Genomic DNA, 27,979 nt, shown 5'->3' with positions numbered 1-27,979 from the left:
CTGCCAAGCAGTTCTAGCAAATTTCCCTGCCAGTATATTAGTCCCCTTCCAATTTAGGTGCAATCCGTCCTTCTTGTACAGGTCACTTCTACCCCAAAAGAGATTCCAATGATCCAAAAATGTGAATCCTTCTCCCATACACCAGCTCCTCAGCCATGCGTTCATCTGCTCCATCCTCCTATTCCTGCCCTCACTTGCTCGTAGCACTGGGAGTCAGAGGAGAAGATATAATACGGTCCTAAGTGGCTACCTTTTCACACAGAGGGTGGTGTGTGTATGGAATGAGCTGCCTGAGGAAGAGTGGAGCCTGGTACAATTGCAACATTTAAAAGGCATTTGGATAGGTAAATGAATAGGAAGGGTTTAGAGGGATATGGCCAAATGCTCGCAAATGGGACTAGATTATGTTGGGATATCTGGTCAACATGGATGTGTTGGACCAAAAGGTCTGTTTCCATGCTGTACATCTCTATGACTCTAATTTTATCCACCATGCTGTTTGTGCCCCCAATCCTCCCCCCATCTTTACTCATCTAATTGCTTTCTTAAGTGCTACCCTTCACTTCCTACACTTCATGAGGGCATCTGTTGATTTGCTTCCTTTATACTTGCTAAAATGTATTTTCCTTCTTATTCAGTCCTAAATATTGCTAGACATCCAAATTTCACAGTGCTTGGTGCTCCTAAAATTGACCCTAAAAGGAATATGTTGGGCTTGCACTTTCCCCCATTCCTTTTTGAACACCCCACCACTGTTCAGCTGTGGATATTCCCACACGAAGCTGTTCCATAGAACATAGAAAAATATAGCGCAGTACAGGCCCTTTGGCCCTCGATGTTGCGCCGATCCAAGCCCAACTCACCTACACTAGCCAACTATCCTCCATATGCCTATCCAATGCCCGTTTAAATGCCCATAACGAGGGAGAGTCCACCACTGCTACTGGCAGGGCATTCCATGAACTCACGACTCGCTGAGTAAAGAATCTACCCCTAACATCTGTCCTATACCTACCACCCCTTAATTTAAAGCTATGCCCCCTCGTAATAGCTGACTCCATACGTGGAAAAAGGTTCTCATGGTCAACCCTATCTAAACCCCTAATCATCTTGTACACCTCTATCAAGTCACTCCTAAACCTTCTTTTCGCAAATGAAAACAGCCTCAAGTGCCTCAGCCTTTCCTCATACGATGTTCCTACCATACCAGGCAACATCCTGGTAAACCTCCTCTGCACCTGTTCCAGTGCCTCCACATCCTTCCTATAGTATGGCGACCAAAACTGCACACAATACTCCAGATGCAGACGCACCAGAGACTTATACAGCTGCAACATGACCCCAGGGCTCCGGAACTCAATTCCTCTACCAATAAAAGCCAGTACGCCATATGCCTTCCTCACCGCACTATTTACCTGGGTGGCAACTCTCAGAGATCTGTGTACATGGACACCAAGATCCCTCTGCTCATCCACACTACCAAGTATCCGACCATTAGCCCAGTACCCCATCTTTTTGTTATTCTTCCCAAAGTGAATCACCTCACACTTAGCTACATTGAATTCCATTTGCCACCTTTCTGCCCAGCTCTGCAGCTTCTCTATATCCTGCTGTAACCTGCCACATCCTTCCTCACTGTCTACCACTCCTCTGACTTTCGTATCATCCGCAAACTTGCTCACCTAACCTTCTAACCCCTCTTCCAGGTCATTTATAAAAATGACAAACAGCAATGGTCCCAAAACAGATCCTTGCGGAACACCGCTAGTAACTGCACTCCAAGATGAACCTTTACCATCAACTACTACCTTCTGTCTTCTTCCAGCCAGCCAATTCCTAATCCAAACCTCCAACTCACCCTCAATGCCATACCTCCGTATTTTTTGCAGTAGCCTACCATGGGGAACCTTATCAAACGCTTTACTAAAATCCATATACACCACATCTACCGCTTTACCCTTGTCTACCTCCTTAGTCACCTTCTCAAAGAATTCAATAAGGTTTGTGAGGCACAACCTGCCCTTCACAAAACCAGCCTACTTTTGCCAGGCCCTTCCTTATTTTAATAAAATCTGCCTTTTTTACAATCAAAACATATTATTTGCAAGCCATCTTTTTCCTTTTCCAATATATGGTACTGTGATCACTTTCTCTATAATGCTTTCCGCTTTCCTCCTTACTGCAGTAACCAACTCTTTAATTAATAACGCGATACCATCATCTCTTTTAGATCCTCCATTGTCTCGTCTGAAGATCCTATACCCCAAAATGTTGAGTTTTCAGTCCTGCCCCTCCCTCAACCATATCTCTGTGATGACAACAACATTGCAATTCCATGTGTCTGTCCTGTAGTATTCCTAGCATTGATATAGAAACCAACCAGCTTTACTCCCTTGAAACTCAACATGACTGAACTCTCTGTGCCTTAGTTGTTTTACTACCACATGCTGTGTTTCTATTGTACAAATACTCTCTGTACCCTTGACCTGCCAAATAGTTTAAACTCCTCCCAACAGCACTAGTAAACCCACCCACAAGGATGTTGGTCCCATTCTGGTTTGGGTGCAGACCATCCCAAGTTTGGAGCTTAGAAAACGAGGAAAGTGGAGGTAAAACAGCAAGGGTTACATCTCCAGCATCTATATAGGAAATGAAAGGAAGAGAAAGCAGTGTTGCATGTGATGCAGAGTGGACAAGGTGTGGCATAAGAGATGGTTCTTTGGAATAATAAAGTGGGAGAGGAAGATGTGTTTGATAATTGCACCATATCACTTTTGTAACACAAGAAATGTTGTATCCAAAATATATATGAAAAGACTCCACAAACAACCATGAGATAATGACCTTAATAATTTGTTTTAATGATGATGGATCGATTTTTTTGGGAGGAACAAAAGTAATGCGCACCAAAACTCTCACCAACATGATCTCTGGGAACTCTGAGAAAATGAAGACCTTAATTGCCAGCAGGATCCCTTTTTGGGGATTCAAAGGGGTCATATAATTCTAGATTTCCCCACGTAGTGCAGAATTCCTATCCGAGAGCTGCCAATGGCTACTAACAGTAATTCACTTGACATTTCAGCAGGAATACCTGGAGAAAGGTAAGTGAGAGCAACATGAGGATTGCAGGAAGATGAGGATTGCAAGAAGATGGTCAATTTATGGACAAGTGATTTGGCTCTCAGAAGACACCCACCTTCCCAATGTCATCTAAATGCCTTTGAACAAAGGCTTACCCTACAAGACCATAAGCAATAGTGTTTGCTTTTCAGTGTTCTATATATGCGGCTCCCATGTGACACTATTTAAAGGCCAGCAGTGATGGAATTAGCAATCAGGCAGGAAGATGCTCACAAATTGGCTGTAATTGGGAAAACACGACTGCAGTGAAGTCTACCCTACATTTTCTCATACAATCAAACAGAACCCTTCCCTTCTCAGAAATCTCCCAGAGGGAGCCATTGAATTCCACCCATTTTTTGAGAGATAAATAATTATTAAATCACCAAGACGAATCGTGTGCTCTACATAAGAGTAGAAATATACAAGAACTGTCATGAAATGCTGGACAACTGGGGTAAGGCTTCGGAGGATTACACTGTGGTAAACCATCCACAGCAAACTTTAAAAAGAATGAAGATATTTTGAGATATGCATGACTCATAAAGGGTTAAAACACTTCATTTAGAATTTATCTTTTGTATGGTTTCATAAGCAACAAATCTTTTAGTCTAAATTATATTTTGTAGCCATTCATAATGCAAAATTGTGTGCTGGTTAAATGATTTTTCAATTCATTTCACGAGTTTGGACTCATTGAAAACTAGAACTGAGAAATCTAAACTATGGTTTATGCCATGATTCAGATAATTGTTTTTAGTTAGCTATCATTCTGGAACACTAACATATCTAACATTAATGTCTCATCATTAATGTTTGAGTATTGCTGTTTTATACTAAACATTTAATTTGTGGTTAGTAACCAGAGAGTTTAAATTTACCTATTTAATAATCTGTCAATTTACAGACACTAATACATAGTATGCACTGTCCATAGCTTATTCACAAGAAATCTATCAGGTGAAATGTTTCCCATCACATACACTGATAAACTTTGTTATGACTGTCACAATGACAAGTACAGCATAGAAATAACTTGATTTTGTCAGTTATCTTTTTTTAACAGATAAAAAACTTACCAGATGAATTGTGTAATTTGACTGAATTAAGAGAGCTTGACATATCGTACAATGCACTAACATCCATTCCAGCCAACATTGGAGAAATGAAGAATTTGGAAAGGCTTGTAGCTGCATATAATAAAATAACCTATCTCCCCAAATCCTTAACAACACTTACCAATCTGCTATCCATTAACTTAAGAGGTGAGATTGTTGTAAAAATGGTAATGAAAAAGCAATATTACATCAGTAGCAGCTGCTGCATTGGAAAGAGATGGCAATGTAATTTTTACAATTGAATTGTGCTTGATATATGGAACAATATCTGTTTGTCATATTTAAAATTTGATTGATTGGAATGGTTGATTTCTGAGAAATAACATGTTCATATATATACAGAGATGCTCTATATTTTGAGAACAGCAGTAACACAAAGAAACTACACACATGAGGAATGATTCTCTTCCTCTGTCAGGTGATGCACCTGAAATCAATTGAATTTTCAGTTTGAATTGATACATTTAGGCTGTGCATTGGGTTGATTCAGGACTTTTAATCACATTTAATCAGTGTCTTCTTCTTGGACTATTGCACCAATTAGATTCTCTCTCTATATTTGCTCTTGTCTCAACCCCTCATATTTTTGAACATCTTTATCAGTTCAATTCTGAAGAACATTCATACCAGATTTGAAAATCAACTGTTTCTCTCTCCACATATGCTGCCATACCTGCTGAGTTTCTCCAGCGTTCTGTGTGTTTGTTTCAGATATCCAGAATCCATGTGTTTTGCCTTCATTCCGTAACCATTGTCTGCACAATGCATGTTTCTGCCTTTGCAATGCCTATGAAAAGCACTTTGAAATATGAAAATACAAAGATTTTGTGCTACCAATTTACATAATAAATGCTGCTACTTTTGTACAGGAAGGCAATGCATTACTTAAGAGGATGCCACCTCTGATTATTTGAGCAGCAGTCCTCTGTAAAATCTAAGCATGGGACTTGAATGAGAAAGCATTAGGCGCTGTTGGATTAGTAGGTTTATGCTGGTTATCTTTCTTCATATTGCATTCTATTCCATATAATAATCAGTGGCACAATGCATTTGCTAGCAGCTCCAAACGTGTCTTGGGATCAATTAGTTATGTTATGGGTTGCTCACTTTCTTCCTAGCAACAAGCTCATAGCCTTGCTCCAGCTGTCATTTCTGATGTCAGGGAAACCATATCTTCTAGTTTCATGGAGGGGAAGGCACCATATTTAAATGAAAGTAAGACCAATTTAAAAGCTAAAAATTTGCATTCATTCTTTTTGAGGGAGGATTGCTAACATGCTGACCAGCATTATCAGATGTATGGTTATTATAAAGACAAACATAAAAGATTCAGGTTGAAGAAACCTCTGTTTGTAAAAGCTTGGTTGCTGGCACCAATAATTCATTTGTGTTCAGATATGTCAGAACTCACCCAGCATCAACTCTATAGTTCAAAACAAAGCTTTAACCATCTCTCGAACAATTCAAAATGCAAAAAGGTTCTATTTCCAGACGATTGCTGCAAAGATCAATCATAAAAGGTGACTGTGGCTGGGTAGAGATTATCACAAACAAGAGTAGCTGTGACTTCCATCTAAATAATTGAGATTTGGTGCTAATAAAGGATGATGGGTCTCTCCACACTGCAATAATGAGGTTAGGTATTGTGTTGTCAAGAAAAGGATAAAAGGTGGGCAGTAAAAGTGCAGTCAGTGAATAGTTGAAGACCAGGCCTGGAATTGAAGTGTATAAGGCCCTTCCTCAACAGCTTCCATAGTTGAATACATTGCACATGCTTGCATCGCTGTAATTTGAATTTTCCTCTGCACCTTAATTTAATTTTATTTCTTCATGGGATGATGGTGTAGTTGGCTGGATCAGCATTACTTGATCATCCATAATTATCCTTGAGAAGGTGGTGATGATCTGCTTTCTGCTATGGACCTTGGGGTCTAGGTACACTACTGTTGGAAATGCCAGGAATTTATACAACAAAACTAGGCAATACCCAGGTTTAGGCTAATAAGTGGAAAGTAATATTCACGCAACACATATGTGAAGCAATCAACATGTCCAAAAAGAGACGATATAGCCATCACCCCCTTGATGTTTAATTACACTGCCGTCACTGAATCACCCATGATTAATATACTGAGGGTTGCCATGGACCAGAAACTGAACTGGACCAGCCATTCAAATACAAGAATAGGTTAGAGGCCAGGAATTCATTGATGATTAACTGACAAAACTTTGTCTTGCCGATGTCTGTCCCCAAGGCACAAGTCAGGAGTGTTTCTTCTTGTGTGAATAAGTGCATTTGAAACAACATTCAAGAAGCCTGAGTACCACCTAGGATAAAGGAACACACTTGGCTGGCAAGCCATCCACCACCTTTCACATGCATTCCCTTCAACGCTGCTTCTTCCAAACAGTGTTCAACATGGAAGAGTATTGATCCATCAGCTGAAGGGGAACAGGAGGTGATAATTAGCAGGCACATCGAAAATATGGAAAATGTGCATCCTTGGAATATTGGCTTTATTTTTTGATGGTGTCATTATCTCATCTAAACCCCAAAATATTTTTAAGTGTAGAACTGCAGATGCTGGAAATCTGAAACAAAAACAAAAACAAAATGCTAGAGAAACTCAGCAGGTCTAGAAGCATCTGTGGAGAGATTAAAATATAGAGTTAACGTTTCATGTCCAGTAACCCCTCATCAAAACACTTCTTTTTGTTTTTGCTCCATCCCCCAAAATTTACTGTTTTCAATGGAATTCATTGAAAATACCAGAATCCCTTTAAAAATTGAAAAAGTCTTTTTTGTTTTTTTCAGGAAATGCATTAACTTCATTACCAACTAATTTTGGACAACTGCAGTCTTTGAAAGAAATAGATTTGAATGAAAACCCACTAGTAAGACCTCCAAAGATAGTATGTGAAGGAGGAACACTCACACCAATTGTACAATATTTGAAATATGCATATGAAAAGGATAGTAAGTATTTTGTATTGAATAACATAGTAAGAAGCAGTCATTATCTGGCGATTATTAACAGTGACAATCTAAATATAACCGTGATCAATAATTTCTCCAGTTTTGCATGTGTCATTTTATTTAATCTTTTTGTTTTAGAAAAGTTTCTGAAGAAAGTTTTACAATTAATACCAAATCATGTCTCTCCTGAAGATTTTGGATATTTCTGTGCAAAGCTCCATCTACCTGCTAGTGACATTATTGCTCTTGAAAAATCAAGGTTTGGCTTTTCATACCTTCAAATCTTCCCAAATATTTTCCGAATGTAAAACAGCCTATAGAGAATTTAGCATTGTTGTCATCTGTGTGAGGACTTCCTGTGAAACACAGGTTTTGAATTCTAATCAGATGAAATCAGAGATTCATGTGAAAAAGGAACATCTGTAACTATGCGTGACTTTAACCTGCATATGGATAGGTCAAATCAAGTTGGTCACAGTACCATAGAGACGGAATTCCTTGAGAGTATATGGGATAGGTTTTCTGGACCAATACATTGAGGAACCAAATACATTGAAAAGAGGCCATCTTAGACTGTGTACTATGCAATGAGAAAAGAATAATTGGTAATGTTGTTGGAAATGAGTGACCATAATATGATTAAATTCCACATGAAGGTGGAGAGTGAAGTGATTGATTCTGAGATTAATGTTCCTGAATCTTAATAAAAGAAATATGATTGTATGAGATGTGAATTGGCTATGATGGATTGGGGAAGTGTAGATCAGCAATGTCAAACATTCAAAGAGCAAAGAGGTGAACTACAAAAGTTGTTTCTTTCATTTCTGACGCCAGAGTGCAAAGAGAATAGTGGCCAAGCAATGGTTTATAAAGGAAGGTAGAGATATTAGATGCAAAAAAAGGCATACAAATTGTCAAGAGAAATCAATAGTCCTAAGGATTGGGAACACTATAGAAGTCAAAAAAGGAGGACCAAGGGATTGATAAAAAAGGGGAACATAAGAGTATACAGGTAAGCTTGGAGGGAACCGATTATAAAAGATAAAAGTATGTAAAGAGAAAAAGATTGGTAAAAACTAATTTTTTTATTCATTCCTGGGATGAGATGTTACTGTCTAAACCAGTACTTATTGTCAATCCAAGAGGAAAGTTAAGAATCAACCACATTGCTGTGGATCTGGAGTCACATGTAGTCCAAACCAGGTAAGGATGGGAGATTTTCTTCCCTGAAGGACATTAGGTTAGATTCCTACAGTGTGGAAATAGGCCATTTGCCCAACAGGTCCACACCGACCCTCCAAAGAGCAACCCACCCAGACCCATCTCTCTATGATTAATGCACCTAACACTATTGGCAATTTCACATGGCGAATCCATCTGACCTGCACATCTTTGGATTGTGGGAGGAAACTGGAGGAAGCCCACACAGACACAGAGAATGTGCAAACTCGCCTGAGGCTAGAATTGAACCTGGGTTCCTGGCACTGTGAGGCTGCAGTGCAAACCACTGAGCCACCATGCCACCCTAGTGAGCCAGGTGGGTTTTTCCTGACAATTGATAATGGATTCATGGTCATCATTAGGCCCTCAATTCCAGAATTTTATTGAATTCAAATTTCCCCATCTACCATGGCAGGATTCAAACCCGGGCCCCCCGAACATTGCCTGGATCTCTGAACTAAAAATTCAGTGATAATACTATTAGGTCGTTGCCTCCCCCTCTGTACAGGCCTCTTACAGTCAGAAACAGTGGAATTTATAATGGGGAGCGCAGAAATGGCTGATGAACTACATAAGATAGTGGAGTAGAATTAGACTATTTGGCCCTTTGAGTCTGCTCTGCCGTTAGATCATAGCTGATATGTTTTTCAACCCCATTCTCCTATCTTCTCCCTATAATCCTTGATCAATCTTACTAATCAAGAACCGATATATCTTTGTCTTGAATACAGTTAATAACTTGGCCTCCACAGATTTCTGTGGCAATGATTTCCACAGATTTACCATCCTCTCGCTGAAGAAATTCCCCGTTTTTGTTATAAAGGGTCATCCCTTAACTCTGAGGCAGTCGCCTCTGGTCCTAGTCTCCCACTAGTGGGAACATCTTCTCTGTGTTCACTCTGTCCAGGCCTCAATCATAGAATAGAATCATAGAATCCATACAGTGTGGAAACAAGCCATTTGGCCCAACAAATCCATACCGACCCTCCAAAGAGTAACTCACCCTGACCAATTCCCCCTACCCTATATTTGCTCCTGACTAATGCACCTAACCTACACATCCTTAAATACTATGGGCAATTTAGCACAGCCACTTCACCGAACCTGCACATAGAGTCATAGAGATGTACAGCATGGAAACACACCATTTGGTCCAACTTGTCCATGCCAACGAAATAACCTCAACTAACCTAGTCCCATTTGCCAGCACTTGGCCCATATTACCCTAGACCCTTCCTATTCATATACCCATCCAGATGCCTTTTAAATGCTGTAACTGTACCAGCCTCCACCACTTCCTCTGGCAGCTCATTCCATACACGCACCACCCTCTGCGTGAAAAAGTAGCCACTTCGGTCTCTTTTATATCTTTCCACTCTCACCCTGAACCCATTCCCCCACCACAGGGAAAAGACCTTGTCCGTTTATCCTATCCATGCCCCTCATTATTTTATAAACCTCTACAAGGTCACCCCTCAGCCTCTGACGCTCCAGGGAAAACAACCCCAGCCTATTCAACCTCTCCCTATAGCTCAAATCCTCCAACCCTGGCAACATCCTTGTAAATCTTTTCTGAACCTATTCAAGTTTCACAACATCCTTCCGATATGAAGGAGACCAGATTGCACACAATATTCCAAAAGTGGCCTAACCAATGTCCTGTACAGCCGCAACATGACCTCCCAGCTCCTATACTCAATACGCTGACCAATAAACGAAAGCATACCAAATGCCTTTTTCACTATCTTATCTATCTGTGACTCCACTTTCAAGGATCTGTGCACCTGCACTCCAAGGTCTCTTTGTTCAGCAACACTCCCTCGGACCTTACCATTCAGAGTATAAGTCCTCCTTTGATTTGCTTTTCCAAAATGTAGCACCTTACATTTATCTAAATTAAACTTCATCTGCCACTCCTCAGCCCTTTGACCCATCTGATCAAGATCTCATTGAACTCTGAGGTAACCTTCTTCGCTGTCCACTACACATCTCCAATTTTGGTGTCATCTGCAAACCTACTAACTATACCTCCTATATTCCAGTCATTTATGCACGTGATGAAAAATAATGAACCCAGCACCAATTCTTGTGGCAAACCACTGGTCACAGGCCACCATTGGAATGGGAGAGGCTGAATAGGCTGGAGCTATTTTCCCTGGAGCATTGGAGGCTAAGGGATGACCTTATAGAGGTTTATAACATCATTGGGAGTTGGGTAGGATAAACAGACAAGGTCAACGGGAGGAAACTGGAGCACACCCACATAGACATGGGGAGAATGCACAAACTCCATCCCAGCAGTCGCCCGAGGCCGGCATTGAACCCACATCCCTGGCACTGTTAGCAGTGCTAACCACTGAGCCACTGCTCATTACTATTCTATAAGTTTCAATGAGATCTGCCTTATCCTTTTAAATTCTGAGAACAGATCCAGAGTCCTCAAACCCTGCCCGTATGACAAGCCCTTCATTTCTGTGATCATTCTTGTAAACCTCCACTGGACCCTCTCCAAGGGCAACACATCCTTTCTTAAATACAGGGCTCTCAGCATTCTCAATGCAGTTTGATCTTATATAGCCTCAGCAATAGATCTCTGCTTTTGTATTCTAGCCCACTCAGAAATGAATGCTAGCATTACATTTGTCTTTCTAACTGCCAACTAAACCTCTATGTTAACCCTAAGAAACTCCTGAACTAGGACTCCTAAGTCCCTTTCTGTGTCGGATTTCCAAAGGCTTTGCCTATTAAGAAAAAGCCTCTTTTTTTCCAACCTCATTGTATTCCATCTGCCTCTTCTTTGCCCACTGTGTTAGCTGTCCAAGTCCTTCTGCCGCTTCTCTGCCTCCTCAACCACTACCACAACACAAATTCCAAACTTCACTTCTGTCTTCACGTACCAGAAATGATGGAGAACAGAGGGTTTAGTCAGAGGGATGAACTGAAGCAATTCTCCAGACTGATCTCAAGACTCTGACTGGTCTTGGCTCCGCCCTCTGAAACTGGATCCTCAGCTTTCTGATACACAGGCTGCAATCAGTGAATATAGAAAACTGCATGTCCTCCACGATAACACTCAACACAGGAGCATCCAAAGGATACGTCCTCAGCCCTCTACAGTACTTTCTGTACACCCACGACCGTGTTGCCAAATTCTGAACGAATGCCATATACAGGTTTGCTGATGATACCACCATGGTGAGACAGATATCTAACAACGACGAGTCAGAATTCAGAAAGCAGATAGAGGGCTGGTGACGTGGTGCAATGAAAACAACCTCTTTCAATGTCGGCAAAACGAAAGAAGTGATCATTTACTTCAGAAAGAAAGGAGGAGAACACACCCCCATCAACACAATGGAGCTCAGGTTGATAGAGTGGAGAGCGTCAAGTTCCTAGGAGTGAAGATAACTGACAACCTGTCCTGGATTTCCTATGTAAGTGTGACAGTCAAGAAGGCACAACACCACCTCTACTTCCCCAGGTGGCTCAGGAAATTTGATACGTCCGTAATTACCCTCATTAACTTCTACAAATGCACCATTGAAAGCATTCTGTCTGGGAGCGTAACAACTAGGTATGGCAACTGCTCTGCCCAGAATAATAAGAAATTTCAAAAGGTTGTGTGCACAGCTCAGACCATGACAGAAACCAACCCTCCATCCATGAACTCCATTTACACAGCTAGCTGCCACAGAAAGGCTGCCAACATCATCAAAGACCCATTGCGCCCTGGTAATACTCTCCTACAACCTCATCCATCAGGCTGAAGATACAGAAGCTTCAATACACACAGCAGCAGGTTCAGGTAGAGCTTCTTCCCAGCCATTATTAGACTGATAAATGGATTCCCTAACTTCAAATAATGCTGATCTTGCTAACGTTGATCTTGCTTAGTACACTCCCTGTGTGACATAAATTGCATGCCTTTCCTAAGTTTTCTTTTCACCCTATGATCTGTATGTCCTTGCTTACTATGATCTGCCTGTATTACTTGTAAACACTGTAAACAAAACGTGTCACTGTACTTAGGTACACGTGACAATACATAAATCAAATCAGATCAAATTAAATGGAGAAATGGTGTTGGAGAAATTGATGAGATTAAACGCTGATAAATTCCCAAAGCCTGTTAATCTACATCCCAGAGTACTTAAGAAAGTGGCTCCAGAAATAATGAATAAGGTAGTTCTACTATAACACGCATTTCATTAACACAAATTTGCTATAACATGACTGACAAATTGGGGACACTGTTTCTAAAGTGCAAAGTTTTCAAAAGTGTATTGGTTATAACATGATTCCAGCCCCATTAGTTTAAATAGTGCTGCAATTTTCTTATAACACGGGATTGCATGAGAACAGAACTACCATATTATGGCAGAATTGATTGTACACTGGTGGTCATTTTCCAAGGGGGAATCAACTTAGCTCTGTTGGCTGGATTGTTCGTTTATAGAGTAGTGTGATGAAAACAGGATGGGTTCAATTCCCATTGCTGATTTGAGGTTTCCATGAAAGACTCTCCATTTCAACCTCTTCCCTTGTCTGAGGTGTGATGGCCCTCAGGTTAAAATGACCACCAGTTGCTTCTCTTTAATGAGAGAAGTCTCTGTGGTCTGGTAAGACTATGGTGACACAACAAGAACATCTTCCAAGACTCTTCAGACTCAGGAATAGTTTCTACAGGTTGGAGGGCAACTGTTGTTACTCCATTATTTAAAAATGGAGGTAGAAGGAAAACAGGAAATAATAGACCAGTGAGTCTGATGTTGCTCGTGGTGAAGATGCTCAATTCCATTATTGATATTTTTGTCTCAGCACATAGAAAACAGTGGTAGAATCAGACAGTCAGCATGGATTTGCAAAAAGGAAATCATGCTGAACAAATTCTTTGGAATTCTCTGAGGATGTAATGAGTAAAGTTGACCAGTGGGAGTCAATGGATGTGATTTATTTGGACTTTCTGATGGCTTTTGCAATGTCCCACGTAGGAGATTAATGTGTAAAATGAAAGCACGTGACATTGGGGATAATATGTTGAGATGGATAAAAAAATGGTTAGCAAATAGGAAACAAACAGTAGGAATAAATTAGTCTTTTTTCTGACTGGCAGGCAGTGACTAGATGTGGACTGCAGGGATCAGTACTAGGATCTCAGCTGTTTAAAATATATGTTCACGACAAACATAAGGGAATTAAATGTGATATCTCCAAATTTATAGATGACACAAAGTTACGTGGTAGGGTGAGCTGTGAGGAGGATGCAGATATGTTGCAGTGTGATTTGGACAGGCTAAGTGACATTTGCATGGCAGATGCAGTGTAATGTGGATAAATATGAGGTACCAAATTGACTATTTGGGATGGCAAGACTGATGTATGAAGAGAGATTGAATTGTTTAGGATTGTATTCATTGGAGTTTCAAAGAATGAGGGGGGATCGCATAGAAATTTTAACAGAACTAGGAAGTGTACTCCTAATGTGGGTGAGTCCAGAACCATCAACGTCATAGTTTGATGTTCAGGGATAACCTTAGGTTTGCGATCAGAAGAAATCTCTTCAGCCAGAGAGCTTTTGGAATTCACTACCTATGAAAGTGTCTGAGGACAAAACAGGATGTGTTTTCCAGAAGGAGGTAGATATAGCTCTTGTGTGTAAAGGGATCAAGACCTATGGGAGGGGGGCAGCATTAGGCTATTGAGCTTGATGAACAGTCATAATCGTAATGAATGGTAGAGCAGGCTCAAAGGGTTTAATGGCCTACTCCAGCTCCTATCTTCTATGTTTCTTTGTCTAACAATGGTAATGATGTAGAATCATAGAATTTTCCAGTACAGAAGGAGGCAATTCAACCTGTTGTGTCTGTACAGGCTCCCAAAAGAGCTCCCAGCTAGTCCCATTCTCTAGCCCTATCTCTGTAGCCCTCTAAATTTATCACTTTCAAATGGACATTCATCTCTCTTTAGAAATCTTGTATGGAATCTATCTTCACTACTCTCCCAGGTAGAGCATTCCAAATCCTATCAACTCTCTCACTCCTAGCTTTCTTGCTCACAATGTTGAAATTGTGACCTCCAAGTTACTGATTTACTAACTAGTGGAAGCAGAACATCCTTCTTTACCCTGTCATAATTGTTCCTAAATTTGAACACTTCACTAAGGTTATCTTTTAGACTTCTTTGGTCCAACAAAAATAAGCCCAATTTCTCCAATCTCTCCTTGTATCTAAAATCCTTCCTGCTCTCTCCAGGGCTTTACCATCTTTCCTTAAATAAGGTGCCCGGAAAGTAGTGAACACATTACTTCAAATGTGGTCTGACCAATCGTTTATACAGGTCTAGCGTCACTCCCTTGCTTTTAAACTCTGTGCTTCTATTTATAAATCCAAGGATCGTATAAGCCTTCTTAACAACTGTTTCAGTTTTCTTGGCCATCTTCAGAGGACTATGCACTTGGACCCTAAGGTCTCTCTGCTCCTGTTGTCCCCCCAAAAAGTTGTACCGTTGAGCCTGTACTGTCTCTTCATGTTTCTTCTGCCATTACCTCACATTTCTCTGCATTGACATTCATCTGCCAGGCATCTGTCCATTTGGCAACTTGTCAATTTCCCCCTGAAGTCACATAGCATCAACTTCACAATTCATTAATCTCCCCAATTTAGTATCAACTGCAAATTTAGAAATTTTCCCTCAACACCTATCTCCAAATTGTTTACATATATCAGAAAAAATAAGAGTCCCTGGGAAATACACCTTTCAAATGCTCTCTAGTCTGAGAAATACCCACCTATACCTCTCTTTCCTATCTTTTGGCCAACTTCTAATCCATGCTGCTAAGTACCTATCCATCCCAAACATTTCTAATTTGCTAACCAACCTGCCATGTGGCACCGTATCACATGCTTTCTGAAAGTCCAAATACTGTATACAACATCCACAGTACTATCCTCATCCACTGCCTGTATCACATCATCAAATAACTCAAAAAAAATTGTCAAATATAACCTGCCCTTGATAAAGTCATGTTGACTATCTCGTATTAGCTTATTTTCTCCAAGTTTATATTTATCTCATCCTGTATTACAGCCATCAGTTTTCCCAATATTGTTGTCAAGCTGACAGGTCTGTAGTTTCCTGGGTTATCCTTTGCCCTTTTCTTAAACAACAGTGTCACATTTGCAATCCTCCAGTCACCTGGTACTAATTCTGTGTTCAGAGAGACCTGGAACATTTCTGTCAGTAACCCTGTGATTTGCTCCCTTACCTCTCTGAGTAATCTAGTATCCCATCAGGACCTGGCGACTTCTCTATCTGGGATGCTACCAGCCTCTTTTAGCACCTTTTACTAATTTATCACTATACTGCTCAATTGTTCAAAATCCACATTTTCAACTGGGCCATTGTCACTGTCTTCTAATTTGGTAAAGACAGAAGTAAAGTGTTCATTTACTACTTCTACCATGCTCTTTGTTTCAGTGAGTAGTTTACCCTGAATGTTCCTTATGGGCCCCACTCTATCCTTCACTAAGCTTTACTATTAATATATTTAAAGAACATTTTACTTTTTGCTTTTGCGCAGCCTACTATCCTCTCCTCATGCTTGCTTTTAGCCTTCCCTATACCAGCCTTAGCCTCTCCCCTGTATTTGAGGTACTCTTCCTGATTTTTATTGCTGTTATTATTATTATTCAGGTATGCATTGTATGCCTCCTTTCTCTTCCTTATTTTCTCATCAATATCCTTAGTCATCCAAATATTCTTGCTTTGGTTGACCCGTATTTACTTCTCATGGGTATGTCCTTACTTGCACCATATTCAATTCAGGAAATTCTTGATAGGTATATGTAGGAATGAATTTTAATTGGTTATACTGGATTGGGTATCAACTCTCAGCAGATGACAATTTAAATATTGTCATACCTCACATTTTAGCTGTCTTCTAGTTCTAACTAGAGTTTCTTCAGCCTAAAGGAAGGTGAGGGCTGTTGTAAAAAAGATTTAGTTTGATATTTTTCAATCGATCAATCTGTTCAGAGAGTGTTATTGACTCACCTCTGAAGCAAGTGAGACTTGAAACCAGACCTCCTGATTCTACCTCTGCATTGTAAGAACCCTTGGAGTTTGTTATTTTTTATTTTCTAATCACACTGTTAAGAGATGTCATAACACAATATTGGAGCAGCAGGATTCAAACATCGGCCTCCTAACTCAGAGGTAGGGACATTGGAGCCTGAGTTTGTATGTTAAACTTTACTGAATCCAAACTTCACCAACTGCCATGGTGCGATTCAAATCCATGTTCCCACAATATTAGCCAGGAGTTCAGGATTGCTCGTCTAGTGGCATTACTACTGCAACAATAAATCCCTAACTAATGAGCACAATGCATTCTACGCTTGCTTTGAACAGAAAGTCAGTGAAATGATGTCACCTGTCTCAACACTCTCAGATGCACCCGTACCAAAGGTCACCACCACAGATGTTAGATCAGCCTTCTTGAGAGTGAACCCACAGAAAGCAACTGGCCTGGATGGAGTCCCCAGCCATGCACTCAGATCCTGTGTGGACTAGCTAGTGGGAGCATTAATTGACATCTTTAAGCTCTCCTTACTTCGATCTGAAGTCCCAAGAATACTACCATTATCCCGGTGCTAAAGAAAAATCATGCAGTGTGCCTCAGTGACTACAGCCTGGTGGCTCTGATCTCCATAGTTATGAAGTCCTTCAAGAGGTTAGTCATAGCTTACATCAACTACAGGCTACCAGAATAATTTGATCCTTTGCAAAATGCCTACCGGTACAACAGGTCCACAGCAGACACCATCTCCCTGGCCCTACACTCATCCCTGGAATAGCTGGATAACAAGGATGCATATATCAGGCATAATATTGACTACAGCTTCACCTTAAATTCCATAATTCCAATCAAACTCATCTACAAACTCCTAAACCTAGGTTTCAGCTCCCCCCATTGCAACTGGATCCTTCACTTCCTGACCCATTAACTACGATCAGTAAGTATAGGCAACAGCGCCTCCTCTACCATAATCGTCAACACTGGTATCCCATAAGGTTGTGTACTCAGCCCCCTACTGTACTCCTTATACACTCATAACAGTGTGACCAAATTCCACCCAAACCCCACTTTCACGTTTGCTGATGATACCATTGTTGTAGGTCAGATCTCAAACAATGATGAGACAGAGTACAGAAGAGAGATTGAATGCTTACTGGCATGGTGTAAAGACTACAATCTGTCCATTAATATCAGCAAAATGAAAGAGCTGGTCATTGACTTCAGGAAGTGGAGTGGAAGGTATGCCCCTGCCTGCATAAATCTGTCCTTGTTCACCCAATCAACATGACAGTCAAGAAAGCACAACTCCGCTTCTACTTCCTCAGGAGGCTAAGGAAATTTGGCATGTCAACAAAGTCTCTTAGATATTTTTATAAATGCACCGTAGAAAACATTCTATCTGGATGCATCACAGCGTGGTATGGCAACTGCATTTCCCAAGACCTCAAGAAGTTACAGAGACTTGTGAATATAGTCCAGTCCATCACACAAACCAGCCTACCCTCCATTGACTCCACCTATACTTCCCATTGCCTCGGGAAAGCAAATAACATAATCAAAGACCCTTTCCACCCCAGACATACTCTCTTCCAACCTCTTCCATCAGCAGAAGATTTAAAAGTTTGAAAAAATGCATGATCAGATTCAAGAACAACTTCTTCCTGGCTATTATCAGGCTTTTGAACAAACCTGTCAAATGTTAATATTAAACTCTCTCTCTGCACTTCTCTGAGCCTGTAACGCTATATTCTTCCCTCTGTTCTCCCACCTGATGCAGTTTATATGATATGATTTGCCTATAGAGCGTGCAAAACATTATGTATTGTATCCCGGTACATGTGACAGTAATAAATCAAATCAAATCTCCACAGGTTTGTTGTTTTTGTTATATGTTTTCCAAATCATTATTATTATTATTATATTCCAAATATTATTGTACACCTCTAGAAAAGGTGGGACTTGAAACCAGACCTCCTGGCTCAGAGGTAGAGACATTACCACTGTGCCACAACAGTCTTGTTTAGCTTTTAAATCAATCTGTTCAGACACATTATAAGCAGTAAGAGAAAGTGGTACTTTAATCCAAGTCTCCTGGCTCAGAAGTATGGAAACCATCATTGTGCCAGAGACCTCTTTAGTTTGTTGTTAGGGATGTTATATGAAAAATCTGGTTAGATATTTTTAATCAATCTGTTCAGAGATGTTATTGTCACACTTCTGGAGCAAGTGGGACTTGAACTCCAACTGCTTAGTCGATGGGTAGGGGCAAGAGGGCCCCACCACACTCAAGCCAAGAAGGAGTCAAGCCTATAATCTTCTCATCTGTGGCCAGACACTTTATCCATTATGTCACTAAGCCACAGCATAGTTCGTTTGTATTTTAAAAATTTAACCTATTTCCCTAATCAACCTGTTCAGAGATGTTATTATACACCTCTGGAGCAGGTGGCACATCAGCCTAGGCGTTACTGGTCCAGGCATTGGGACATTACCAGTTCACGAGAAGTATTTTGTTAGATATTTCAGACTTAAAGAAGAAATGGATGCATTTAACTGGTAAATTGCAATAAGAGGGTATCAAATACACTTTGACTAATTATTTTAAGGTGGTCAGAATTAATTGACAATTTACTTGTGCTGTCAAATATTGGTAAAGATTTCCCAGAACTCACAACCCTTGAACTAGAAATTTCTCCTGATTTCAATCTTAAATTTAATTCTGAGACTATGTCCTCTGGTCCTAGACTCTCCCATGAGGGGTAACATCAACTCAGCATTTACCATGTTTCAATGAAATCAGATCTCATTCTTTTAAATTCCAATGAGTAGAGCCTCAGCCTGTATAACCTTTGGTCATAAGACAATCCCTCCATATCCAGGAGGGATAACCTTTTCTGAACTGTCATTAATGAGAAGATAACTTTACTTAAAAAAGGGAACCAAAACTGCTCACAGTACGCCAGATGTGGTCTCATCAGTGCCTTGTACAGTAAGACCTCCCTACTCTTATACGCCAATCCCTTTGAAATAAGGGCTAACATTCCGTTAACCTTTCTGATTACCTGCTGCACTTATGTGCTAGCTTTTTGTGTTTCATGCTCAAGTATCTCCAAGTCGCTTTGTGTTGCATCTTTCTGCTGTTTTTCTTCATTTAAATAATACTCTTCTTTTGTTCTCCCTTCTGAAATGAACAACTTTTCAGTTTTCCACAACCTACATTCCATTTGCCGATATTTTCCCACTTACTTTGAGAATCAATATTTCTCAGCAAGCAGTTTGTATCCCTCTTGTAACCTGCCTTCCGATCTACTTTTGTGTCATCTGCAAATTGGCTACAATAGACTCACTTCCCCCCACCCCCACCACCTCCATGTCATTAATATGTAGATCGTGGTCCATACTGGTACTAATGACATTAGCAGGAAATGAGATGAGGTCATAGAGTCATGAAGATGTACAGCATGGAAACAGACTCTTCGGTCCAAACTATCCATGTCAACCAAATACCCCAACCCAATCTAGTTCCACCTGCCAGCACCCGGCCCATATCCCTCCAAACCACTCCTATTCATATACCCATCAAAATGCCTCTTAAATGTTGCAATTGTGCCAGCCTCCACCACTTCCTCTGGCAGCTCATTCCATATATGTACCACCCTCTGTGTGAAAAAGTTGCCCCTTAGGTCTCTTTTATATCTTTCCCAAAATTCAGCACGTCACATTTATCTGAATTAAACTCCATCTGCCACTTCTTAGCCCATTGGCCCATCAGGTCAAGATCCTGTTGTAATCTGAGGTAACCCTCTTCACTGACTACTACACCTCCAATTTTGGTGTCATCTGCAAACTTACTAACTGTACCTCTTATGCTCGCATCCAAATCATTTATGTAAATAACAAAAAGTAGAGGACCCAGCACCAATCCTTGTGGCACTCCATCTGCAAAGGAAATTCAGAGAGTTAGGTAGAAAGTTGAAAAGCAGGACCTCTAGAGTTGTAATCTCAGGATTACTCTCTGTGCCATATGCCAGTGAGGCCAGTAAAAGGAAGCGAATACATAGCACATAGATCAATACAACACAGTACAGGCCCTTCAGCCCTTGATGCTGTGCTGACCTTTTTTCCTACTCTAAGATCAAACTAACCTATATATGCTTCATTTTACTATTAAACATGTGCCAAGAGCTGCTTAAATGTCCTGAATGTATCTGACTCTACTACCACTTCTGGCAGTGCACTCCACACATCAACCACTCTGTGTAAAGAATGCCTAAACCTTCCTCTAATCCCCTTAAAATTAAGCCCCCTTGTGATAGACATTTCCACCATGAGAAAATGTCTTTGACTATTCACCCTATCTATGCCTGTCATCATCTTGTACACCCTTATCAAGTTGTCTCTCATCCTCTTCATTTCAATGAGAAAAACCTTAGCTCCCTCAACATTTCTGCAAAAGATGTGCCCTCCAGGCAGCATCCTAGTAAATCTCCTCTGCACCCTCTCTAAAACCTCCACATCCTTCGTTTAATAAGGCAACCAGAACTGAACACAATATTCCAAGTGTGGTCTAAACAGCTTTGCAGCTTTCTGGCCTTGCATAACTCTGCAGCTCTTAAACTCAATCCCCCTGCTAATGAAAACCAACACACCATACGCCTTCTTAACAACCCTATCAACTTGGGTGCAACTTTGAAGGATCTATGAACATGGATCCCAAGATCCCTTTGTTCCTTCACACTGCCAAGAATCCTGTCTTTAATCCTGTATTCTGCATTCAAATTTGACCTTCCAAAATGAATCACTTGACACTTTTCCAGGTTGAACTCCATCTGACACTTAGCAGCCCAGTTCTGCGCACTGTAAATGTTCTGTTGCAACCTACAACAGCCTTCCACACTATCCACCACTCCAGCAACCTTCGTGTCACCAGCAAACTTATTAGTCTACCCTTCCACTTCCTCATCCAAGTAATTTATCAGAATTACAAAGAGCATAGTTCACAGAACAGATCCCTGCAGAACACCGCTAGTCACCGAGCTCCAGGCTGAATACTTTCCATCTACTATCACCCTCTGTCTTCTATGGGCCTGCCAATTCTGTATCCAGACAGCCCAATTTCCCTGTATCCCATGCCTCCTTACATTCTGAATGAGCCTACCATGGGGAACCTTATCAAACACCTTGCACAGTTGAACGTATCACTAAAGAGCTGGAGAAGAAAGAGGGCTTCAGATATCTGGATCATTGGAATTTTTCCACAGCAGGAGGGAGCTGTACAAAAAGGACAGGTTGCACCTAAACTGTAGGGGCACCTATAGCCTTGTAGAGAGTTTTGCTAATGTCTTCAGGAAGGTTTCAACTCGTGTGGTTGTGGTGGGGCATTGGGGTGGGAACCTGAACAGTCGGTCAACATGTGTAGTGATTGAGGAGAAGGTAGAGATTCAGTCAAGTCAAATAGGAGGAACATACAGGGCCAGGTTAGTGAACATGGTGGGACTGCCAGTTTAAAGTGTATTTATTTCAATAGAATTTAACAGTAACTCAAATGAGCTGAGACATGGAACTATGATATTGTAGTTATTACAGAAATTTGGTTGAGAGAAGGGCAGGACTGACAGCTCAATGTTTCAGGGTTTAGATGTTTCAGCATGATCGAGAGGGATATATAAGGGGTGGGAGAGTTGTTTTACTGATTAAAGAGAATGTCACAGCAGGCTCATCCAGCAAGATATCGGGCCATGACAGTAACATTATATGAATTGACTGCCTGCATTAACTGTTTGCAGATTGTGTGTTTTTTGAGCAAAAATAGAGTGTATCTGCAAATACAATTCTACAAATGCAAATTCACCCCATAGACTTTTATGTGTGTATGTGTGGAAGAGATTGAAGTTAAGACTGCTTAATTTCTGCCCCACCACCAAAATGAACCCCATTGGTCTTGTGACAGACACGTAGGAATTAATCAGACAAATCAGACTCTGGGAATTCTTCCAAGATGTCAACAATGATCCCAACGAGACAACCGTCAAACCTGAACAGTCATCAGAGAGATCCATAGTGGAGCGACCAAAGAAGGAATCAATTTATACCTCTCCGGAGGGCCGCTGCCCTGGGTTTGACATATGTGCTCAAACTGTCAGGAAATGTGTAAGTGCCAAATTCATCAGCCGCACCAACAAGGTAGAACAAAACATCACCCGATCACAACACAACACTGTCCATGCTCTCAAAACCAATAGCAACATTGACATCAACTCAGCAGATAAAGGAAGAGCCATCATCATTCAGAATAGAACAGACTATTACAAGGAGGTGTACCAACAACTGAACAAACAGGAACACTACAGGCAACAACTGGCCGATCTGACCAAAGGACACACCGTGAACTGAACAGATTGATCAAGACTTTTGATCCAGTCCTTCAGAGAACTCTATACACTCTCATCTCACATACTTCTCGCGTTGGGGATCTCTACTGCCTTCCAAAGATACACAAAGCCAACACACCTGGTTGTCCCATCGTGTCAGGCAACGGAATCCTGTGTGAGACCCTCTCTGGCTATGTCGAGGATACCTCGAAACCCATTGGACAGGGAACCCCTAGCTTCTGTCGCGACATGACAGATTTTTTACAGAAACCCAGCACCCACGGACTAGTTGATTTGGGAACATTCCTCATCGTAATGGACGTTTCGCCACTCAACACCAGCATCCCCCACAATGATGGCATCACTGTGACAGCCTCAGTACTCAATACCAACAATTGCCAATCTCCGAGTACCATTCTACAACTCATCCGCTTCATCCTCAACACAACGTTTTTACCTTTGACAACCAGTTCTTCATCCAGACACACAGAACAGCCCATGGGGACCAAATTTGCACCCCAATATGCCAACATGTTCACACACAAGTTCGAACAAGACTTCTTTGTTGCACAGGATCTCCAATCAGCACTATACTCCAGATATATTGATAACGTTTTCTTCCTCTGGACCCATGGCGAGGAGTCACTGAAACAATTGCATAGTCATGCAAACAAGTTTCATCCCATCATCAGACTTACCATGGAGTATCTGTCTCACTCTTGGACACATACATCTCCATGCACCTCAGTATCTCACTTTACCACAAACCCATGGATAACCTCAGGATTCTACACTTCCCTAGCTTCCACCCTAAACATATTAAAACAGCCATGCTCTACAGACAATCCCTAAGCATATACAGGAAATGTTCAGATGATGAAGAACACGATGGACACCTGAAGGTGCTGACAGACCCCCTCAAAAGAACAGGGTGTGATGCTCAATTCATTGATCACCAATTCTGGCACGCCACAGCGAGAAACCATAATGACCTCCTCAGGAGACAGACATGGGATGCAACCAATTGGGTACCCTTCGTTGTCCAATATTTCCTGGGAGCGGAGAAACTGCGCCATGCTCTTCGCAGCCTGCAACGCATTACCGACGATGATGAGCACCTCACCAAAATCTTCCCTACACCTCCACTTCTCACTTTTAAACAACCGCCAAATCTTAAACAGTCCATTGTTCGCAGCAAACTGCCCAGCCTTCAGGACAACATCAACCACAACACTGTACAACCCTGTCATAGCAACCACTGCGAGACATGTCAGAGTGTAATGGATACCACTGTTACATGTGGGGACACTACCCACCATCTACACAGCAGTAACTCATGTGACTCGGCCAATGTGGTCTCTCCCATATGCCGTAGGCGAGGATGCCCTGAGGCATGGTACATTGGCGAGACCAAGCAGACACTATGACAATGGATGAATGGATACCATGCAACAATCGCCAGACAAGGGTGTTCCCTCCCAGTTGGGGAACACTTCAGTGGTCAGGAGCATTTGGCCTCGGATCTTTGAATGACCATCCTCCAAGGCAGACTTCGGGATATGCAACAACGCAGAGTGGCCGAGCATAGGCTGATAGCCAATTTCAATACCCTTGAGGATGGCCTCAACTGGGACCTTGGGTTCATGCCACACTACAGGTGATGCCACTACATATACACTCTCACACACACACACACACACGTACTCATACAGATTGTCTCTCATACACACAGTCTCTCTCAGACACACACACCCTCACACAGACTGTCTCTCACACACACAGTCTCTCTCAGACATGCACACATACGTTCCCCACACTCATAACCATGCGCATACCCTCTCACAGGCTTATACTCCGTCACACTCATGCACACACTCTACCAAGCTGGCACACGTAACATACACTCTTACATGCACACTCACACTCACACACACGCTCTCTCTCTCTTTTTCCCTCCCTCACATGCACACACACACGGGGCGAATATTTGGATTTGTAGAATTGCATTTGCAGATACATTCTATTTTTGCTCAAAAAGCACACAATCTGCAAGCAGTCAATGCAGGCAGTCAATCCATATACCATTTTATAAATTCCTACTTTGGAAAGAAAACCAGTCTGACTCAAGAGTGGGATACAGACAGACTCTAACCTCACGCCTTTAATACATTGTCTGAGCTGAGATGTCACCTTTTTATTATAAAACCTTAAGCTATCTCAAGAATGTGGCTTAAAAGAAGTTCTGGGATTTAAATATTAATAAACCGAAATCTGCAAACCCATTCTAAAAGATGAAAGACTTAACAGCAATATAGGTTTGTTCAATATATCATTTTAATTGCATGACACTGTGATTTTTTAATATAAATTCTATGTCTTATGATCCTATTCCACAGCTACCTGATAAAGGAGCAGCGCTCTGAAAGCTAATATTTCCAAATAAACCTGTTGGACTATAACCTGGTGTTGTGTGATTTTTAACTTTGTCCACCCCAGTCCAGCACTGGCATCTCCACTTTTTGAATCGTTGCAGTCCATTTTGTGTTTTAGACCCATAATTTTGTTATGGAGAGACTTTGAGGAATTTGACCCAGAGACCCCGGAGGAATATTTTAAATTCAAGAATGGAAGTGACTGATTCGGGAACTTGAAGTTGCTGGTGCTCACGTGTATCTACTGCTCTTGTCCTTCTAGAATGTGATAGTCGTGGGTTTGAAAGGAGCATTGGTGAATTTCTGCCTGTCATTTTCTGATATTATACACTGCTGCTACTGTGCATCTGAGGTGAAGGCAATGAATGGATGTGATGTTAATCATACAGTTTGCTTTGTCTTGAATGGTGCCAAGCATCTTGAATGTTCTTGGAGCTGCAACTGGAGAGTATTCCATCACAATCCTTACTTAGGTTTTCTAGATGTGGACAGGCTTTAGAAGAGAGAATTAGTCACTGCAAGATTCCTAGCCATTGACTTGCTCTTATGGCCGCAATATTTATATGGCTAGTTTAGTTCAATGTTCAGCTAGTTGTTTCTGGTCAATGGTAAAGAGTAGGTCGTTGACAGTGGGAGATTGAGAAATGGCAATATATTGAATGTAAATTCTTTTTTTGGAAATGGTTACTGTCAATCACCATTAAGTTTCACCTTCTCAACCTCATCTCTTGCCTGAGGCATGGTGACCATTAGGTTAAACCATCACCAGTTGTCTCTCTCTCTCTAGTGAGAGATCAGCCCTTTGGTCCTCTATGATCATGGCAACCATCATTATTACTATATGCATATGTTCATGGCACTTATCAGCCCAGACCTGCATGCTGTCCATGTCTCGTTGCATATTGACATGGACTCCTTCAGTAGCTGAGCAGATGTGAATAGCACTGGATGATAAGTAATATGTGAAATGGACTTCTTGGAAGATTAATGAAGATAGCAACCCTTGAATATTTTAACAATCAGATATTGAAATTGGGAACTTTGTGGATCAATGAACTAATGAACTGAACAGATTTTTTAAAAATCTCCATCTTCCTATGACACTTCAGTTTAATTTCAAGCACCTTCCAGTGGCCATTTTATATATAAGTAGGAGCAGATTATCCTTAACATTAATTCATTAATAAACAAAGTAATATTGATACATTTACTAAGAAAAATGGAAAAGCACCATTGTTAAGACCTTGTTTTCCTTTTATTTAGGTTAGAATTAAAAGAGAAAATAAAGGAAGCTCTACAATGGTGGGAAAATAATCGTGCAAGTACACTAGAACCTGCTGAGGCTTTAGACGAGTTAATTCGAATACTATATAAAGCGGACTTGTATGGAATAACTTCTATAATCAAATCCTTAAGAATGTATGAACATGCTATCAGATTTTAAATTTGTTTCACGCCTGTGATGATTCCATTATAACTGTGGAAAAAAATGTTTTTGTCTGGATATCAAAAGGCCTTGTGAAAAGGAGATTAAAATTGTTGTTTTAACTAATGCTTCAGCAGTATTTGCAATATTTTGTGCCAGTGTGATCTATAGACACATTTAAGAACATTACAAATAACTCTTTTGTGCCAGCATATCACAGTCCTCAATCCCTTGATATTTGAAAATTCTATCATCTCTTTAAATACTTTCATTGACCAAGCCTCTACAATTCCCTGGGTTACTGGTTAGCTCAACCATTATTGCCCATACCCAATTGCCTTTGAGAAGGTGGTGGTGGTGCCCACTTGAACTGCTGCAATAATTTGGGTGTTGCACCGTTCATAGTGATGTGAAAAGAGCTCCAGGAGTTTGACCCAGATACAATGAAGAAAGAGTGATAAAGTTCCAAATAGAGTATTCCAATTGTTGAGGACTACCAGGGAAACTTGCTCCTGAATATACACCACTATTCTGCCAATTATGCTGGGTCTGTGAGCCAGTGGGACAGCAATGGTGTTGTCTGGGATATTGTATGCAATGTATGATTTCTAAGGGTCTGTCCATGGTATCATTGGGGCTGCAAGCATCTTAAGTATGGGAATTGGGGTGGTCATTTGACTAGCTGAGGAAATGGTTCCAGTCATAGGGAGCAATGTCCTTCTCTGTCATTATCCAAATAGCTGCCCTGTAATGCTGCAAATCCTCTTGCTTTGTAAACCTATATTTCCTCTCTCCCAAACCCTCCTTCACCTCAATTAGTGTAAGGTCTTCTCTACACCCCTAGTTATTAATTTTGCCCAACACAGTTCAAGAGAAATGACCTCATCAGAACAACTTTGTTTGACCCCAGTGTTGGTGCCTCTTTCTCTATCCTACCTGTTACCTCTTTAAAGAATTATAATAGATTTGTCAGGCATGATATCTCCTTCATGAAGCCAACCTTGATTATATTCTGTATTTCTAAATGCTTTTCATTATCTCCTTCATAGTAGACACTAACATATAAGTATTATGCACATATATTAATTGAGCATTATCAAACACATGGTACAAAGACATTTAACTTGTATAAAATGTCATTCATTAATGAGTAAAAGGAGTGTGTTCACTTGTATTACCTAACTGTTGTGGCTTAAATTACATTCTCTGATACATTTATCCTCTAAACTAAATA

General features: G+C 40.9%; 2 protein-coding genes across 4 annotated transcripts in view; one reads left to right on the top strand and one right to left on the bottom strand.

The window, feature by feature from the left end:
- The window catches only part of LOC122549969 (transcription termination factor 1, mitochondrial), a 42,505-nt gene extending 38,225 nt beyond the window's left edge, over positions 1-4,280 (bottom strand). The window contains exon 1 of one of the 2 annotated variants that reach the window (XM_043690278.1): positions 4,203-4,280. The gene's annotated coding sequence lies outside the window, so the exon portion shown is untranslated. The remainder of the gene's footprint in view (positions 1-4,202) is intronic. The other variant, XM_043690280.1, reaches the window with a different exon arrangement.
- On the top strand, positions 3,220-26,829 carry LOC122549970 (leucine-rich repeat and death domain-containing protein 1-like). Of its 2 annotated transcripts, XM_043690281.1 has the most exons (5): positions 3,220-3,580; positions 4,190-4,388; positions 7,057-7,218; positions 7,357-7,477; positions 26,583-26,829. In XM_043690281.1, exons 1-5 carry the CDS (start codon positions 3,560-3,562, stop codon positions 26,761-26,763), a joined length of 684 nt encoding a protein of 227 aa, XP_043546216.1. In that variant the 5' UTR covers positions 3,220-3,559; the 3' UTR covers positions 26,764-26,829. The 2 variants fall into 2 exon arrangements, with proteins under 2 accessions (XP_043546216.1, XP_043546217.1); XM_043690282.1 differs by lacking the exon at positions 4,190-4,388.
- Positions 26,830-27,979: the final 1,150 nt, after the last annotated feature.

Source organism: Chiloscyllium plagiosum, chromosome 5, assembly GCF_004010195.1.
Source record: "Chiloscyllium plagiosum isolate BGI_BamShark_2017 chromosome 5, ASM401019v2, whole genome shotgun sequence".
NCBI classification, from domain to species: Eukaryota; Metazoa; Chordata; class Chondrichthyes; order Orectolobiformes; family Hemiscylliidae; genus Chiloscyllium; species Chiloscyllium plagiosum.
This window is presented reverse-complemented; position numbering and strand designations above follow the sequence as displayed.